Here is an 18417-nt window from a genome sequence, read left to right as displayed (position 1 = left end):
CTTTTCTTCCATCACAACACCATATACAGGATTAAACACTGAAAGACACATGTACGCGTGCACACACATCGACAAACACACAAGTACACACAATATGCTTATATACCATAAGGAAGTTATGTATACATAATATAAAAAGGTATATATTGTCAGGGCTTCTGCAGTGGGTCAGAGGATAAAGAATCCCCCTCGATACAGGAGACCCAAGTTTGATCCTGGGTCAGGAACATTCCCTAGAGAAGGAGATGGCTACCCACTCCAGTATTCTTGCCTGGAGACTCCCATGGACAGAGGAGCTTGCGGGGCTACAGTCCGTGGGGTCGCAAAGAGTCGGATATGACTGAAGCGACTTAACACGCATGCCTGCATATATTGTCAACTGTGTAAGAAAAAAGAGTTTGATTGACTTTATATAGTCCATGTGTGATAACAGGTGTATTTGGTACATAGGAAGCATGCACATGAACCCAATATTCAAAGCGAAACAATCCAACAAAAAAAAATTAGATTAATTATCGAACAGACATCTTTGAAAACAATATCCACAGTGAATTGTGTTCACTGTTCTTAATAAACTGAAGTTACTCAAAACACCTAGAAAGTAGGAACAAAGCTACTTTCTATTACATGAAAAATATACACAACTTTCTGTGTACAAACAATATCCTTTCACTTGGCTTGAAACAAGTGACTCCCTGTATATGCAGACACTGAGATAAAATTGTAAACATTCTGCTGAGTGTTTAAGCCAGGGGAAAATGACGCAAGGTGCATAATCTTGCTGTCTGAAGTTCTAGAAGAGCAGAGAATAAGCAGATTCATTGTTATCTGCAGTTCAAGGAGAAGACATTAATGGCGAGAAAAAAAAAGAGATTTTTGGCAGAGTTGGAGGAATTTTGTATCTGGACTGTGGAGGTCGTGAAAAGGGTGTGCGCCTGTCAAACACGTTGAACTATGCCCTCCACAATCGTGCATATAATTACACATAAATACACTTCAGTAAGGAGGCTTCCCAGGTGGTGCTAGTGGTAAAGAACCCTCCTGCCAAAGCAGGAGACATAAGAGACACAGGTTCCATCCCTGGGTAGGAAAGATCCCCTGGAGGAGGGCATAGCAACCCACTCCAGTGTTCTTGCCTGGAGGAGCCCGTGGACACAGGAGCTTGGTGGGCTATGGTACAGAGGGTTTGCACAGAGTCGGACAATGATTGAGTGACTGAGCACGCGTGCACACTTTAGTAAAGCCGGTTTCTGAAAGAGCAGCCACATGAAAATTCAAACACAGAGCTCAAAACTGAAGAACAAAACATCAGCAAAGAGTAAGGCAATAGATAATCTTTAAAAATTTAGTGAAAACAAACAGGCATGTTTCCTAGGATCGGATATGTGTGTGTGTGTGTGTGTGTGTGTGTGTGTCTGTGAGTCTGTATCAGTACATGTGGTTGTAATTGATCCTAAGGATGCTATCAATACATACAAATATACTATATATTTATATATCTATAAACCAATCACTCCAAGCAGAAATAGTAGGTGTTTTTTTCTTAGTGTTTTTAATCCTCCATACACATCCCTGAGTTTGTATGCTCTTAGTAAACCATCTGCCGTGTAGTGGACATTCCCTGAGTGGTCCTTGAGGCTGTGAGTCTTTAGTAAACTCAGTGGTGATGAGATTCCAGGACATTCCCTGGAGGCTCACAGGGGAACTGACCCCATCCCAGCTCAGAGAGACTGCTCAGCCACACAGCTCAGGGGGTCACCCTATCAACATCATCCTGAGAACTCTCTACAGACGGGGAAGACACACCCTCCCTCAGGCTTGGGGTTTACAGCTGTTTTCCTTCCGGGTGATTTTTACTTACTCAACACAAACGTCGATCTCTATTGTGCCCTTTTTATCATCAATTTCAAGTTTAACAAGGGAAAACCCCAACTGGACGGTCTTGATCACTGAATTACTGGATGCAATGTATGCGACTCTCCATTTTCCTGAAAGCTGGGAGCAAAAATTCCGCTTAGAAGTTTTAGTCCTTGTCTTTTTCTTTAATGAAGCATAATCTTTCATGAGTTTCCCATCCCTCATGCAAAGCAGTCCACGTTGTCTAACTTGACTGAACAAAGCAGTATTCATAGCATAATGGAAAACTGAAGTCAGAGTGAAAGAAGGCATTGGAACATTTCTGAGAGAGGTTCAGCTCGGATGTCAAATGCAAGAGCTCCAACCGCTGTTGGACTGGTCCTCTTTCCATGTTACGAGAGCAGGAAAATTGCTTAAGAGTCAATTAATACACAATAGAGATGATACAGAGATCAAGTAGAACAGGTCCAGAGCCAGTAAATGGAGCAATGATCAGTTGCGGGGATACAAGTTTCTGATGGAGCCACAGAACAAAACCACAAAAGGGGCACACACACACACCCATATCAGACCACCCCTGGTACCTCCGAGAGACTTTGCTCAGCGTCCTCTTGGGCGGCACAAACCACACCAAGGAGAAGAGTCAGGAACAGAAGCTTCATCTTGTGTCTCTTGTGATCTTTCTTCTGTCAAGGCTGAGGGTGTCCCAGTGGTTGGAGAGGATGTGAATTGTGACGCTTTTTATAGGATCACTATGTTAGCATGACGCATCATGGACCAATGGTTGTCCCTCCTTACGACCTTGGTCTTCGAAGTTGTCTTTAATATCCTGCTCGGCATGGCTGAGCTTTCGTGGCATTTTGTCATTTTAATCACGAGGAATGTTTTAAGAGATGCTTAAGTGACTCTGCACACTTGACCTTTAGAGTGAGTGAGAAATCACAATACGCATCCGATATTTCAAGGTCAGGAAGCTTTCTTTTCCTTTATATCTTGAGAACAAACGGGGATATGCTGTCCAGGACACACATTCCCCACTCTTGTATTGTTTTCTTAATATTTAAGTTAATTTAAACATTGCCCTTAGGCTTTGTTGCCATCAACAAAGCCATGGAAATATTCATGACGCGTGCCCTTGTCATTGGCCACTTCTAACCCATTTGGAAGCTTTGTCTATGTAGGAAGTAAAACATTCGCTCTATTAATTCTGACTTTCTTGCTGTTCAGTCGCTCAGTCGTGTCTGACCCTCTGTGTCCTCATGGACTGCAGCACGCCAGGCTTCCCTGTCTTTCACTGCCTTGGAGTTTGCGCATGTCCACTCAGTCGGTGATACCGTCTAAGCATCTCATCCTCTGCCAACACCTTCTTCTCCAGTCCTCAACCCTTTCCAGCATCAGCGTCTTTTCCAATGAGTTGGCTCTTTGCAACTCATTGGAAAGAGCCAAAACTATCAGAGCATCAAAAATATCAGTGGCCAAAAATACCAGAGCGTCAGTTTCAGTATCAGTCCTTCCAATGTGTATTCAGGGTTGACTTCCTATAGGATTGACGGGTGTGATCTCCTTGCAGTCCAAGGGACTTTCGAGAGTCTTCTCCAACAGCACAGTTCAAAAATGTCAGTTCTTTGATGCTCAGGCTTCTTTATGGTCCTACTCACATTCAAACACGACCACTGGAAAAACCATAGCTTTGACTATACAGACCTTTCTCGGTAAACTGATGTTTTTGTTTTTATTACACTGTCTAGGTTTCTCATAGCTTTTCTTCCAAGGAGCAAGCATCTTCTAATTTCATAGCCATAGTCACTATCTGCAGCGATTCTGGAGCTCCCCAAAATAAAGTCTGTCACAGTTTTCATTTCCCTCCATCTACTTGCCATAAAGTGATGGAACCTGGTGCCATGATCTTAGGTTTTTGAATGCTGAGTTTTAAGACTGCTTTTTCACTCTCTTTTACTTTCATCAAGGAGCTCTTTAACTCCTCTTCACTTTCTGCCATAAGGATGGTGTCATCTGCATATCTGAGGTTATTGATATTTCTCCTGGCAATCTTGATTCCAGCTTGTGCTTCTTCCAGCCCCGCGTTCCTCATGATGTACTCTGCTTATAAGTTAAATAAGCTCAGTGACAGTATACAGCGCTGACGTACTCCTTGCTCGATTTGGAACCATTCTGTTGTTCCATGTCCATTTCTAACTGTTGCTTCTTTACCTGAATACAGTTTTCTCAGGAGGCAGATCAGTCTGGTATTCCTGTCTCCTTAAGAATTTTCTACAGTTTATTGAGATCCACACCGTCAAAGGCTTTGGCATATTCAATAAAGCAGAAATAGATGTTTTCCTGGAACTCTCTTGCTTTTTCAATGACCCAACGGATGTTATCCCATTGATGTCTGACTCCTCTACCTTTTCTAACACCAGTTTGAACATCTGGAAGTTCATGGTTCATGTACTGTTGAAGCCTGGCTTGGAGAATTTTGAACATTACTTTGCTAGCATGTGAGATGAGTGCAATTGTGTGGTAGTTTGAGCATTCTTTGGCATTGCCTTTCTTTGAGATTAGAATGAAAAGTGACCTTTTCCAGTCCTATGGCCTCTGCTGAGTTTTCCAAATTTGCTAGCATGTTGAGTGCAGCACTTTCACAGCATCATCTTTTAGGATTTGAAATAGCTCAACTGGAATTCCATCACCTCCATTAGCTTTGTTCGTAGTGAGGCTTCCTAAGGCCCATTTGACTTTTCATTCCAAGATGTCTGGCTCTGGGTGGGTGACCACACCATCAAGGTTACCCGGGTCATTAAGACCTCTTTTGTATGACTGTTCTGTGTATTCTTGCCACCTCTTCTTAATCTCTTCTGCTTCGGCTAGGTCCACACCATTTCTGTCCTTTATTGTGCCCATCTTTGCATGAAATGTTCCCTTGGTGTCTATGATTTTCTTGCAGAGATCTGTAGTCTTTTCCCATTCTGTTGTTTTCCTCTGTTTCTTTGCATTGATCACTGAGGAAGGCTTTCTTGCTCTTGTCTGGAACTCTGCCTTCAGAGGCGTACAACTTTCCCTTTCTCCTTTGCCTTTCACTTCTCTTCTTTTAAATATCGCTTAGGTCTTGGATTCTTTTTCCCAGGACTTGAACCAGATGTCTGAGCTTTTGCCCTGCTCTGGGAATACGTTCTATCTCTTGAGTGTTTTCTGGGTCTTGTTGATTGTATACAGCTCAAACACCATGGTGGGAGGTGGGGGTGCTGAACGGTGTGCTGTGCCCTTGATATTTAGAATGTCCAATCCCTGTAAATCCTAGTATCCACTGCTCTTTGAAGCAAATGAAGCTGGAGACCCCCTTTAAATGTTGAGAACAGTGACAGCTTCCTGACTGAACAGTCCATCATCCTGTTCCTTCAGCCAGTGCATTGACTTCATGACCCTATGGACTGACCAGGTCTCAGCTGCTGCTGAATTTTGGTTACTAGTGATAAAGTGGTTAAGAAACATCAGTCCTTGAACTCAGTTTCAGAAGGGTTCGTGCTGTCAGAATACGCATTTTTCCCGCTGTGGCCCACGGCATCTTTCTCTCTATGAGGCTCAGAGAGGGAAACACAAGCTCCTTTCCCTGTGATGAATATGATGCTTTCAGGGACACCTTTCTTGACCAGACTGTCCCTTCCGTTACAGCAAGAGGATCCATAACCCTGTCCCCTGACCTGTGACTGTATATACTTCTCTGTATCCTTTTCTGCTGGACTCCTCTAAGACATCTCTATCTAACCCCCATCAGAATTGTCTCCAGTGGAACAGCTACCCTACTATAGACTTATCTTTCTGGATAGTTGAACTGGATGTGCATATTTGTGTGTTTTAAAATCGGGCACTTTCTATAGAGACACACGTTGAGTCAGGTGTGTATTAAACCAGTTTATTTAAACCCTCAGAAATCAAACACCAACAGCCAGGATGTGACTAGTGAACAAGAGAGATGAGACGGGAAAGGGAGTGTGACTGTGAAGAGAGAAGGATCGTGTTGATCAGGAACCAGGAAAGTCATCTTCGTGTTGTTGATCTTGATTCCGTGGGGAAGAGGACATGTCTGGTCTCAGTGATTCTGTAGGTGAATAAAAGAGAACCAAAAGTTTAGGATAGTCAGCTGAGTGATGGCTAACAGGGCTGAGCCTCAAGCAGTAGGCTGTCCAGGGTACAGGAGCTGGTAGCTGATGCAATGGCAGAATCCTGGTGGACCTCACTGCTGCACATCTTGTGATGTAGGTGAGGATCGGTGTGGAGTTTTCCCCAGGATGTACGTAGGATCCTTTATCTGCAGGATGCATTGTAGGAGTCATGAACACAGGCTGCATGTTCATAGGAATGGTTCCTCTAAAGATGGCTTACAGACTCTGAGATTGGAGTAAACCCCTCTGTTTCCACAAGCTTTGCCTTTGGGGGCTTCAAGAACCTATTTTTAAATTTTGTTTTACATTGCAGGATAGTTAAGTATCAATGTGTTAGTTTCAGGCAGGTGTACAACAACATGATTAGTTTATACATACATGCATCTATCATTTTTCAGTTTCTTTTCCCATGTCGGTTTTTGAGTTCTTGCATATATTTACCTGTGCAATACACTGAGAATTTTTGGTCTATCCATCCTGTATATAACAGTTTGCATCTGCTAACACCAAACTCCCAATCCTTCTCTTCCCCAGCCTCCTCCTATCAAGCAACGACAAGTCTGTTTTCTGTATCTGTGAGTCTGCTTCTGCTGGGTAAATAAGTTCCTTCGTGCCACATTTTACTTCCCATATATAAGTGGCATCAAGATATTTGTCTCCCTCTTTCTGACTTTCTTCACCTGGTATGATAATCTTCGTTGTATCCATCTTGCTGCAAATGGCATTGCTTCATGTTTTTTAATGGCTGACTAATATTCCATTGGGCCTATGCATCACTACTTTCTTATCATATTCACCTGGAAGCTACTTTTTTTTTTTTTAATTTGCTTTCTTTCCTTCCATTTTGCCTCAGCGGAAAAATGAAAGTCACACGTTAGCTTAGACCAGTGTCATTTTCGGGGACTGTCTTAGTTGAGAAAGTTTTAAGTATCTCACTTGAAGAAAACCACCTTCTGAATGGGAAAGTTAATTCAGATGTGTGTTTCAGACAGTGTGGTTGGAAGATCTTTACTGGTTCTGTCAGAATCATGAGAGATTAAACACCAGCCTTGCATAAACTATGACCTGTCTTTAATCTCGGTTCTCCTTGAGGGAGGGAAGTGCATGGACAACCTTGAGATCAGGACTGACGGACACACGATTTAGTTTCCACCAGCTTGTGGCCTTTCCTGCTTGTCTCTGATGACTCTGGTTGTCCATATTCCTTCAGAATTCAGTTTTTCTCACTAAAACTGCTCGGCGTTCATCAACCAACCAGTCTGAAATTTAATAGGGCTCAAGAAATGCAAAGTAGCCTAATGTAACAGGAAAAAAAAAAGTTCTCTGGGGATAGAATGTAAGCCATTGGGGCAAAACATGGCTACTTGCAAATTTTGACACATATAAAAGCACAGCGAGTCTTTATTGATTTCTTTGATGGAACAGCGTTCATAACAGAGTGTGTTTACTTACAATTAGGTGGAGTTGACATCACTCTTTTTTCACTGGGCCTGACAGCCGTCTGGGGAGAGATCAAATGGGCAGGAATAAGATACTACCCGTTCCAGTAATTTTAGCATTTCTTAAGTAATGGATTATATCAAAAATTACTTGCGAGAGAACAAATTACAAGCAAACTGATTTGTTTCTTGGTAGTGTATGTACATACTGGGTGAAAGATTCAGGGGAAAAAGTATAGTTCCACTTACCACCCTTGGTGAAATCCACAATATTTTCCTCTGGAATCCCCAATTTTCTAACCTCCTCCTTGAACCTCTTCAGATCGTGGTCGTCAGCATCATCATCTTTGCCTGGAAATCACAATGCAGGAAGCAGAAATTTACCCATTAGAACCCTTAACCTTTGTTGCTGAAGATACAATGAAAAGAAGCAAATGTGCTGATCGGGTTTCACTTGGAATAACGGAAGAGAAACTCCAAACAGTTACCATTTCCCAGGACTCAGATGTCAGCTGTCCGTCTTAAGAATTAATCCCCATCCAACTGTGTAACCAGCCCTGCCCCCAGCATCAGCAGCAGGACCCCAAAGATTCACTGGGACTCCATGAATTTGGGGCTCCTTCCATCACAGTAAGGAACTCCCTTGCTCCTTGACCAGCTTCCTAGTATCTGTGCTCAGCTCTTGTTCTGCACCCACATAGATAGCAGAGCTCTCCCCTGATAGACACATACTCACCATGTCACACATGATAACAGGAGACAATTTACTCTTTATTTAACCCACAGTTCTACTCAGTACCTTTCCTGAACCAGACACCTGACATCCCCAGGGAAGCCTGGGGTGCTGCAGTCCGTAGGGTTTGCAGAGAATCGGACATGACTTATTGACTGAACAACGAACAGCAACAACTCCCCATGGTACACACAACTCTCGGTGTTTTGACGTGGCTATTTGGGGGTGATGTCAGTGTTCATGAGAACAATGCATTGGATAAATGGACAGGACAAATATGTATTTTAAAGGTTTCTGTTTGAAGGCTTGGAATACTTTGGAAAAGTGGCATAAAAATGAAGGAATTGAGGACAACTTTGTTATACGGTAAAGAATCTGACTGCCAATCCTGGAGACCCAGGTTTGATCCCTGGGTCGGGAAGATTCCCTGGAGGAGGGCATGCCAACCCACTCCAGTATTCTTGCCTGGAGAATCCCATGGACAGAGGAGCCTGGTGAGCTACAGTCCATGGGGTCGCAAGAGGCAGACATGACAGACTGACTACTACTTTCATTTTAGCCATGACTTCAAAAAAAAAAAAAAAACACTCAGTACTTTTATTTTTAACTTTTAACAGGTGGGAATCATTTTGAATTGTCCGTTGAACACTTCCCACCACTTCCATCTACTTTCTTCACCTGTCTTTCTATGGTAGATTACTTTCCAGGGCTCTTAGGTCGATGAACAGAAAGACCTAGCCCTTGTAAATGAATAATGAAAGCACGTGATGAATTACGGATAAAAATACGGCAATGCTGCTGTTACATGGCAAAGGGAATGTCGTCCGGTGGTAATACATACCCAAGAGCCCAATGAGTCTGGTTGTCTTGCCTGTTTCATCCACATTTTCACTATTCACTATCAGACCGTCGTCAGACACCAGAATAAAGTGGAACTGATTGGCACCCGCATCTTTGTTAGAGAGGGAAAATATGCAGAGTTAGCCCCACCTTGAATAATTCGTTATATTAGTAGATCACAGCACTATCACAGTGAGTTTAGCCTGTTGGCAGCGATGCCTTCTGTATTTATCCTACCGGCAAGCACAACTGCCTGTTAATCTCTGTCTCAGCGCTGTGTCGAATGCTGGAGTTGCTATGGCAGCAAGGAGAGAAGGCAAGACTTTTCCTTAGTCCCACCACAATTCCACGACAATTCCTTACTTCCACCATCTTATGCAGTTGACCGGTCACTCCTTGCTGTGTTACTAAGGGGTTTTCTAGAACATGCATTCTAATGAACGCTTTTTAAACAACATCAGCTCTTTATCAAGTCCCAGGTCAAAAAAACAAAAGTCTTTGCATTTCTGTTATCTCAGACATGGAATTGATTTCTGTTTAAGACCAAAAGCAACAAAGCATTTCAGAGAGTAGCACTGATGTGTATGCACGAGTGTGTTGTGAAATAGGTAGCTAGTGGGAAGGTCCTGTGTAGCACAGGGTGCTCGACTTGGTCTCTGTGACGAGCTGAAGAGGTGAGATGGGGAGACGGGGAGGTTATAGAGGGAGGGGATATCCGTGTACATAGAACTGATTTGGAAGCTGCCTGATAGGGAGCTCAGCTCAGTGCTCTGTGGTGACCGAGTGGGGTGGGTTGGAAGGGTGGGAGGTCGTAGAAGGTAGGATGTATTTGTGTACATTCAAAGGATTCATGTTGTACTGCAGATGCCAACCCAACACCATAAAGCAATCATCCTCCAAATAAAAATAAATTTAAAAGATGAAATCGGGGACAATCGGAGATGTTTCCTAGAGATGTGTTTTAAGGAAGCAATGAATAAATATTTTAATCACAAATTTTTTTAATATTTAATTAAAAGAGTAAAAAAGAAAAATCTTCATGTTATTGAGTGCCGACCCTGTGCGCGGCAGCCTTCTGAGCATTTTACATAAATTACTGTGTTTCCTCTGCCCCTCAGGCTGGGTTACGACAGAGCCCATTGCCACTCTTGTTGCTGTGAAGATGGTTTACCTCGCAGTGAGTTCCGTCCCCTCCTGGAGGGACACCCATCCTCTCTACCTGTCCACTCTGCCCCGTGTGTCTGGACGAGACGCAGCCCCGACCTACTGCATGTCACTTCTACACCATCTAGTCCATCCTGTCTCTCCTGGCCCCCATCACACCTTCCTGCAATCCCTCAGCAACATGGGAGGTGAAACCAACCCACCGTGTTCCCAAAACATGCCAACACCATCGCTCAGTGTCTGAAAACACTGACAATCATTAGAAAAATATTAGCTTGAGAAAAAAGGAAAAAAATAGCCGCTGAAATTCAGCCTCCTAGCCCCCAACAAGTACATGCTACTTGCCCAAACCCACTCTGCCTCCACAAGCCTTGGGTCACATTGGAACAACTTAAGTCAGATTTCCCGGGTCCTCCGGCCACCCATCTTTGGGAGGAGCTGTCCAAGGTCTGGGCTTGGACTCGTGCTTTCATGACAAAATGCAATGCTGGGGAGATTCAGGGACCAGTGCCTGATGTATGGAGTTCTTGAGGAAATTAAGACCGAGACTTCAACCTGAGTAAACGTTTACCTGTGAAGCACTCATACTCACAGTCAGCCGTGTAAACATTGTCTCCAATCTTTCTTCCTTTAACAGATGACTCTATGCATTTCCCATCGGTCCTTAAAGGCAGAACACCTTCCAGTTGGTTGATAGAAGTCATACCGATTTCACATCTCATCAGGATTTTGTTCCACCAGCCACCCTCGCCCCCCGACAATGCCCTGTGTCACGAATCATTTTATTGACTGAGACAGTGTGAGACTGACCAGAGAAACGTGTAACATCAAGTGACTCTCAAGTAACAAGGACTGTCATGTGGACACATGAAATTTGAGCAGTCATTCCAGGGATACACTGCCAATACAAAACAGGTCACGTTCACAAGCAAACAAGCATGGAGAAAGTCAGAAATGTAGGAAAGAAGAAGGAACATGCCAAATCTGGGCTTTAATCCTTTTCTTCAAGCTGAGAGGCACAGCTATCAACAGAGACCTTAGCGCTTTCCCAGTCCTGACAGTGTATTCTTAGAGTTTGCATACGTGCGTGCAAAGTCATTTCAGTCATGTGTGACTCTCTGTGACCCCCATGGACTGTAGCCCAGCAGGCTCCTCTGTCTATGGAAATCTCCAGGCAAGAATACTGGAGCGGGTTGTCTTTCCCTTCTCCAGCAGAGGTGTTCCCAACTCAGGGATCAAACTTGAATCTCTTAATGTCCCCTGCAATGGCAGTTGGGTTCTTTACCACTATCGCCATCTGCGAAACCCATTCTTAGAGGATATCATTGCCCCAAAGTGCAGGATATTAAAGAAAAAAAAATGTCTTTAATTTTATTAAAAACAAACTCTTGATGTATAAAAACACAGTAAGAGGACTTCCCTGTGGGCCAGTGGATAAGAATCCACCTGCCTATGAAGGGAACAGAGGTTCAATCCCTGGTCCCGGAAAATCCCACATGTAGAGCAGCAACTAAGCCCGTGTAGCACAGTTACTGAACCTGTGTTCTAGAGCTCATGCTCCTCAACTAGAGAAGCCATCACAGTGAGAAGCCTGAGCCCCGCAACTAGAGAGTAGCCCCTGGCTCGCCAGAACTAGAGAAAGCCTGCATATACCAAGGAAGACCCAGCACAGTCAGAAAAAGAAAAATTAATTAATTTAAAAAAACAGTATAAGAGGAATTAACATGAAAGGACATCTGTGTATTCAAACACATTCACCCACATACAAAATACATATGATATTTGACCTAGTGAATGATATTCAGATATGAAAGTGAAAGTCGCTCAGTCGTGTCTGACTCTTTGCGAACCTGTGGACTATACAGTCCGTGGAATTCTCCAGGCAAGAATACTGGAGTGGGTAGCCTTTCCCTTCTCCAGGGGATCTTCCCAACCCAGGGATTGAACCCAGGTCTCCTGCATTGCAGGAGGATTCTTTACTAGCTGAGCCACCAGGGAAGCCCAAGAATATGGGAGTGGGTATCCTCTCCCTTCTCCGGGAGATCTTCCCCAACCCAGGGATAGAACCCGGGTCTCTCACATTGCAGACAGATTCTTTACCAACTGAGCCACAAGGGAAGGCAAACAGTCCACAGACTCACAAACACCTGGACACGACTGAAGCAACTTAGCATGCACACATGTATGACATATGATGAATTATATATATGTATATACCATTATCTCCAAGAATAAGCCTCTGCATTCTTTCCCATTTCTGTTTACTTATTAAATTTTTTACTGTGTTTTATGTTAGTTGCTCAGTTGTGTTTAACTCTTTCTAACCCCATATGGGGCTTCCCTGGTGGCTCAGAGGTTAAAGCATCTGCCTCCAATGCAGGAGACCCAGGTTCGATTCCTGGGTCGGGAAGATCCCGTGGAGAAGGAAATGGTAATCCACTCCAGTATTCTTGCCTGGAGAATCCCGTGGACGGAGAAGCCTGGTAGGCTACAGTCCACGGGGTCGCAAAGAGTCAGACACGACTGAGTGACCGAACGGAACGGACCCCATACACTGCAGCCCACCAGGCTCCTCTGTCTGTGGGATTCTCCAGGCAAGAATACTGCAGTGGGTTGTCATTTCCTCCTCCAGGGGATCTTTCCCACCCTGGGTTCGAACCCGCATCTCTCGTGTCTCCTGCATTGGCAGTCTTTACAACTGGAGGCACCTGTGCTATACAATACATCCTTATTTATTAAGGTCTTTATTTCTCAAAATACGTACATGAGTTTGCATGCTCTCAGCAAGCAGTCTGCTGTGTAGTGGACATTCCCTGAGTGGTACTTGGGGCTCTGAGGCTTTAGTAAACTCAGTGGTGATGAAAGATCACAGGACATTCCCTGGAGGCTCTCAGGGAAACTGCCCCCCAGCTCAGAGACCCTGCTCAGTCCCCCAGCTCAGGGCGTCATGCCCGCAACATCACCCAGAGAGCTCCCTGCAGACAGGGGAGACACTCCCGGCCTCAGGCTTGGGGTTTACAGGTGATTTCCTTCTGGATTATTTTTACTTACTTGAGAAAGAAATGGAAGACAAGGGAGTCCCCTTCGTCGTTAAATTTGATGCTGCGAAGATAAACGTTGAATGGCCCGTTCTCACTGGTCTTCTCTGTGTTGCTGGAGGCGATGTAATGGGTTATCCATTCTCCTGAAATCTAAAAGCAAAATTCCCCTTAGAAATGTGAGTCACTCCCTTTTCATCCTGTTCGACGCCATCCTTCGGGAGTTTCCCTACACTTTCACTGGAGCAGAAGCTACCCTAGTTTATTGAGTGAAGCCCTGCTTATAAAGTTATGTGAAGATTCAAGTCAAAGGAAGAAGAGGGAATTGAGGGATTTCTGTGACCACTTAAGCTCTCTTGTCAAATGCAGAATTCCAGCGCAACAGTTGTTTGACCGAACCTCCTGTGATTTGGTCTTCCCTGCTGGCTCAGGCGATAAAGAATCTGCCTACAACGCGGGAGACATTGGTTCCATCCCTGGGTCAGGAAGATCCCCTGGAGGAAGAAATGGCAACCCACTCCACTATTTTTGCCTGGAGAGTCCCATAGACAGAGGAGCCTGGTGGGATACAGTCTATGGGGTCTCAAAGAGTAACCAACACCTTCACTTCACTTTCCTCTGTTTTACAAGAGCAGTGAAAATGCCTAAGAGACAAGGAAGGAAATAGGATATTCTTTTTTAAAAAATTAGTGAAAACAGACAGGTATATCTCCTGGGATAGGATATGTGTGTGTGAGAGAGAGAGAGAGTCTATATCTGTATATATGGCTATAATTCACTGTAAGTATACTATCGAATGGACTTCCCTGGTGGATCAGATGGTAAAGAATCTGCCTGCAATGTGGGAGACATAGGTTCGAAACCAGGGTTGGGAAGATCCCCTGGAGGACGGAATGGCCACCCACTGCAGAATTATTGAGTGGAGAATCCCACGGACAGAGGAACCTAGTGGGATAGTCTATGGGTTTGCAAAGAGTCAGACACAACTGACTGACTAACGCCTTCACTTCACGTTTATCTGTTTTGGAACAGCGGTGAAAATAGCTAAGAGACATTTAATAGACAGTAGAGACTGAGCTTCCCTGGTGGCTCAGAATCTGCCTGCAATATGGGAGAGCTGGGCTTGATCCCTGGGTCGGGAAGATCCCCTGGAGGAGGAAATGGCAACTCATTCCAGTATTCTTGCCTGGAGAATCCCATGGACAGAGGAGCCTGGCGGGCTACAGTCCATGGGGTCGCAAAGGGTCGAACACGACTTTGTGACTCACTTACTTAATGGGGGAGAGATAATACAGAGATAATATGAATCCAGTGTAGATGCCAATTAATGGAGCGGTTTTTCGGTTGGTGACAATGACTAGGTTTATGGATGCACGTGGAAAGAAGTGCCTGGTGGGCTCCTCTTCATAGGGTGGCAAAGAGTCAGACACGACTGACTACCCACTCCAGTATTCTTGCCTGAAGAATCCCATGGACAGAGGAGCCTGATGGGCTATACAGTCCATGAGGTCGCAAAGAGTCAGACACAACTGAAGCAACTTCACACAGCATACATGAATCCACATAACAGAAACCCCTAAAACACACACACACACACACACACACACACAAGGAAGACCTCCTCCCCCATCAGCTCGTTTTGAGTACCTTTGAGTGGTCTGCCTCAGCTGGACTCTCCTGGCAAGAACAAACCAGACCAAGGACCAAAGTCAAAAATAGGACCTTCATCTTGTTGGCTTTCATGGCTGACTCCACGTGGTCCTTCTTCCGAGGCTGCGGGTGTCCCAGTGGTTTGGAGAGGACGTGAACGGCTTCCACTTTTTATCCGATCCTGCTGCTGTTGGCGTGAGACACACAGGAACCAATGGCCGCTCCTCCTGAGACTGTGATGAGATAGACATCCCCTTCTGATATCCTGCTTGGCAGTTGAGCTTCCCTGGCAATCTGTCACTTTTATAATAAGATTATACACTTAAGCAGAGCTAAAGTGCATCTGGACATTTGACCTTTACACTCGGTGAGAAGTCAGGCTCTTTGAAGGTCAGGAACCTTTGCTTTTCTTGACATCCTGAGATTTAAAATGCGAGAAGCCATCCAAGATACATATCCGCAACTCCTCAACTGTTTCTTTGGCATTGGGGAAATGGGGTTTAAGCTTCCCTTCTAGAACTAAAGATGTGATGGATTTAGCAAGATTATAACGAGCACATAGAGACCCTGGCATTCTCTCGGGTTTCTCTCAGGTGACGAGGACAAAGGGTGTTCATCACTTCCTCCTCACAAGCAGGACAGTGTCTTCAGACACCCCAGGTAACCTCCTGGGAAAAGAGCATGGCAGCAGTTCATTGCCATCACCCCCTTTTCCAAAAACCCTCTTACCCATCTATTCTGTAAGATGTCATTTGCTCACAGACTCAATGATTTCTCCAGGCAAGCAAGAAAGCGTGAGACTAGTTCTTCTAACTTTAAATAGTTTGGAAGAAAAAAAAAAAAAGGAAGAAAACAAGTTTCCTCCCAAGAAACTATAAAATTCATATTTTAAGGCAGGACAGGAAAAAAAATGCCAGACATCAACTTCTGTCTTCTCTGCTGCTTTGGTCCTGTTGACTTTTCTCCTAACACGTAGGGTGTGTCTGCTCTACACCTTAACCCCAGACCCTCCAGATACAGGAGGGTGACGTTGACCACAGGGGTCAATTCTGTTTTTCTATCTTCCGTTGCTGCCCACATAACTTCCTAAAGACTAGGAAGGGGGCCTGGCATTCCCAGGAGGCTCAGTGATGATGAATTTGCTTGCCAGTGCTAGAGATGCAGGTTCGCTCTCTGGGTCAGGAAGATCCCCTGGAGTAGGAAATGGCAACCAACCCACTCCAGTATTCTTGTCTGACATAGAATGCCATGGGCAGAGGAGCCTGGTGGGCTACAGTCCATGGGGTCGCAAAGAGCTGGACACCACTGAGCATATAATCCAACACCCTAGAGGAGGAAGTGGCAACCCACTCCAGTATTCTTGCCTGGAGAATCCCATGGACAGAGGAGCCTGGTGGGCTACAGTCCTTTGGGGGGGTCACAAAAGAATCGGACATGACTGAGTGATGAAGCATGCACTCACAGGGGCGTCCACGTGACTTGCTTTTACATGCACGCCTGGACTATGCCTCCTTGGTCAACTTTATGTAAGATATCCGTGTGTCACTCTGATGAATATCCCTTTTTTATCAAAAACGTATAGGAGTGTGCCTTGGACGTGCAGCAGGCAGGACAGTCCTCAGGACGTTCTGGGATTCTGCTTCCCACTTTGTAATGCTCAGTCTGGCTTGAGTTAAATGCCCCCAGCTCCACCTCCCACCCTTTTTCTGGTCAGCTTGATAGTTCATTGAACTTTCACTGATAATCCTCCCTCTGTTATCTCCAAGGACAATGAAAGAGCCGAAGAACACCTTCTTTGGTCTTCTTCCAATTTTCATTCACGGGCATTTTCTTTCATAGGGATTTATCAAATGAATGCGCCAAATGTACATCAAGTTCTGACTGCAGAAATGAAGGAACAATGGCACTTTTATGGTTTCCAGTCCAGCTGAGGAAAAAACATTGACAGAATGGACTCTGTATTGCTTGCTTCCAGGACACCTCAGTGCTCAGGATTGCTGTTTGGTGTCAGCCCTTTGAGGAGGCTTTGGCTAACACGGGGTCTTCATATTTTGACTTTCTCTGAGAATGACCAACAGTGTTCCTTCAGGAACACCTTCTTGTTGTTCAGTTGCCAAGTCTTGTCCAGCTCCCTGGGACCCCATCAACTGCAGCACGCCAGGCCTCCCAGTCCTTCTCTATCTCCAGGAGTTTGCTCAAACTCATGTTCATTCAGTCCAGGATGTCATCCAACCATCTCATCCTCTGTCACCCCCTTCTCCTCCTGCCTTCAATCTTTCCCAGCATCAGGGTCTTTTCCAATGAGTCAGTTCTTCGCATCAGGTGGCCAGAGTATTGGAGCTTCAGCTTCAGCATCAGTCCTTCCAATGAATATTTAGGGTTGATTTCCTTTAGGATTGATGATTTGATGTCCTTGCAGTCAAAGAGACTCTCAAGAGTCTTCTCCAACACCACAGTTCAAAAGCATCAGTTCTTCATCACTCAACCTACTTTATGGTCCAACTCTCACATGGATACATGACTACTGGAGAAAACCTAGCTTTGACTCTAAGGACTTTGTCAGTAAAGGAATGTCTCTGCTTTATAATACACTGTCTAGGTTGGTCATAGCTTTTCTTCCCAGGACCAAACATCTTTTAATTTCATGACTGCAGTCACCATCTGCAGTGATTGCCTGAGGAAATGCAGTGTGTCACTGTTTCCACTTCTCCCCATCTATTTCAATGACATTATCTTTCTTTAAATCCTGTTCTTTTTACAAAATACTCATGTGTTTATTTGGCTGTGCCAGGACGTAGTTGTGGCCTGTGCAATCTGGTTCCAGCAATGCAAGCCAGCAATATGTGTTGGGAGCACAGAATCTTACCTTACTTATTTTGGTCCCAAGATACATCTTTCTGTAGGTTCTCTTCTATTTCTCTGTGCGTGCTCTGATCTAACGTCCTGCTGTGAAAGGTCATCACAGAAATTTGTTACGCCTCGTAACACTCACGCAGATTCTCTCACTCATCTCCATGACTTGTGTCATTTCCAGCAGGGATGATGATCCCAGTTAACACCCCACATCCATCCATCATCACCCTTCCATGGCTCCTTAGACACCTCCAACATCCCTGGGTTTTCCTCTGGACTCTTACCAACACATGTTCCCCTCGGAGTGTTTCTCAGGACCATGCCCTCTTAGGAAGAACTTTCTAACTGCCAGACAAGGGTAGATGACCTTTCTAACTGCCAATCAAGGGGAGATGAAATAGTTACTCTCAGGGATGATTGTGATGGGTGGTGGCAATCCTGCTATTTTGTAACTGAAGGGAGTCATAGCACCTTTATTCCCAACTATCTTTTGTAAGCGTTGACTAAACTGACAGCCACAGAATGACAAATAAAAATGGAACCCTCCTGCACAGACACTAACCTTATAAACCCCTGAACAGTGCTAAGAGTCCTTCCTGACTTTTGCCCCTCAAATTTAACCAGCTTTCTGTAACTATTGAGAGAGTCGGTTTCCAGGAAGGTTGATAAGAAGTCTGGGGTGG

General features: G+C 44.7%; 1 protein-coding gene across 1 annotated transcript; it reads right to left on the bottom strand.

Annotated features, from left to right (window-relative positions):
• Window positions 1-5784: 5784 nt before the first annotated feature.
• Window positions 5785-17828, bottom strand: LOC129535121 (odorant-binding protein-like). The gene is made up of 7 exons (XM_055393730.2): window positions 17748-17828; window positions 13245-13384; window positions 10786-10856; window positions 9031-9141; window positions 7706-7807; window positions 7470-7518; window positions 5785-5953 (listed from the first exon to the last, which is right to left on the bottom strand). The coding sequence occupies exons 1-6, from the start codon at window positions 17772-17774 to the stop codon at window positions 7499-7501; spliced, it is 471 nt and encodes a 156-aa protein (XP_055249705.2). The 5' UTR covers window positions 17775-17828; the 3' UTR covers window positions 5785-5953; window positions 7470-7498.
• Between the last annotated feature and the right edge of the window lie 589 nt (window positions 17829-18417).

The sequence above is a fragment of the Moschus berezovskii genome, chromosome Y (assembly GCF_049115385.1).
Source record: "Moschus berezovskii isolate FMDL1 chromosome Y, NW_MosBer_1.0, whole genome shotgun sequence".
NCBI classification, from domain to species: Eukaryota; Metazoa; Chordata; class Mammalia; order Artiodactyla; family Moschidae; genus Moschus; species Moschus berezovskii.
Note: the sequence above shows the minus strand (reverse complement) of the source record. Positions and strands in the feature narration are given on the sequence as shown.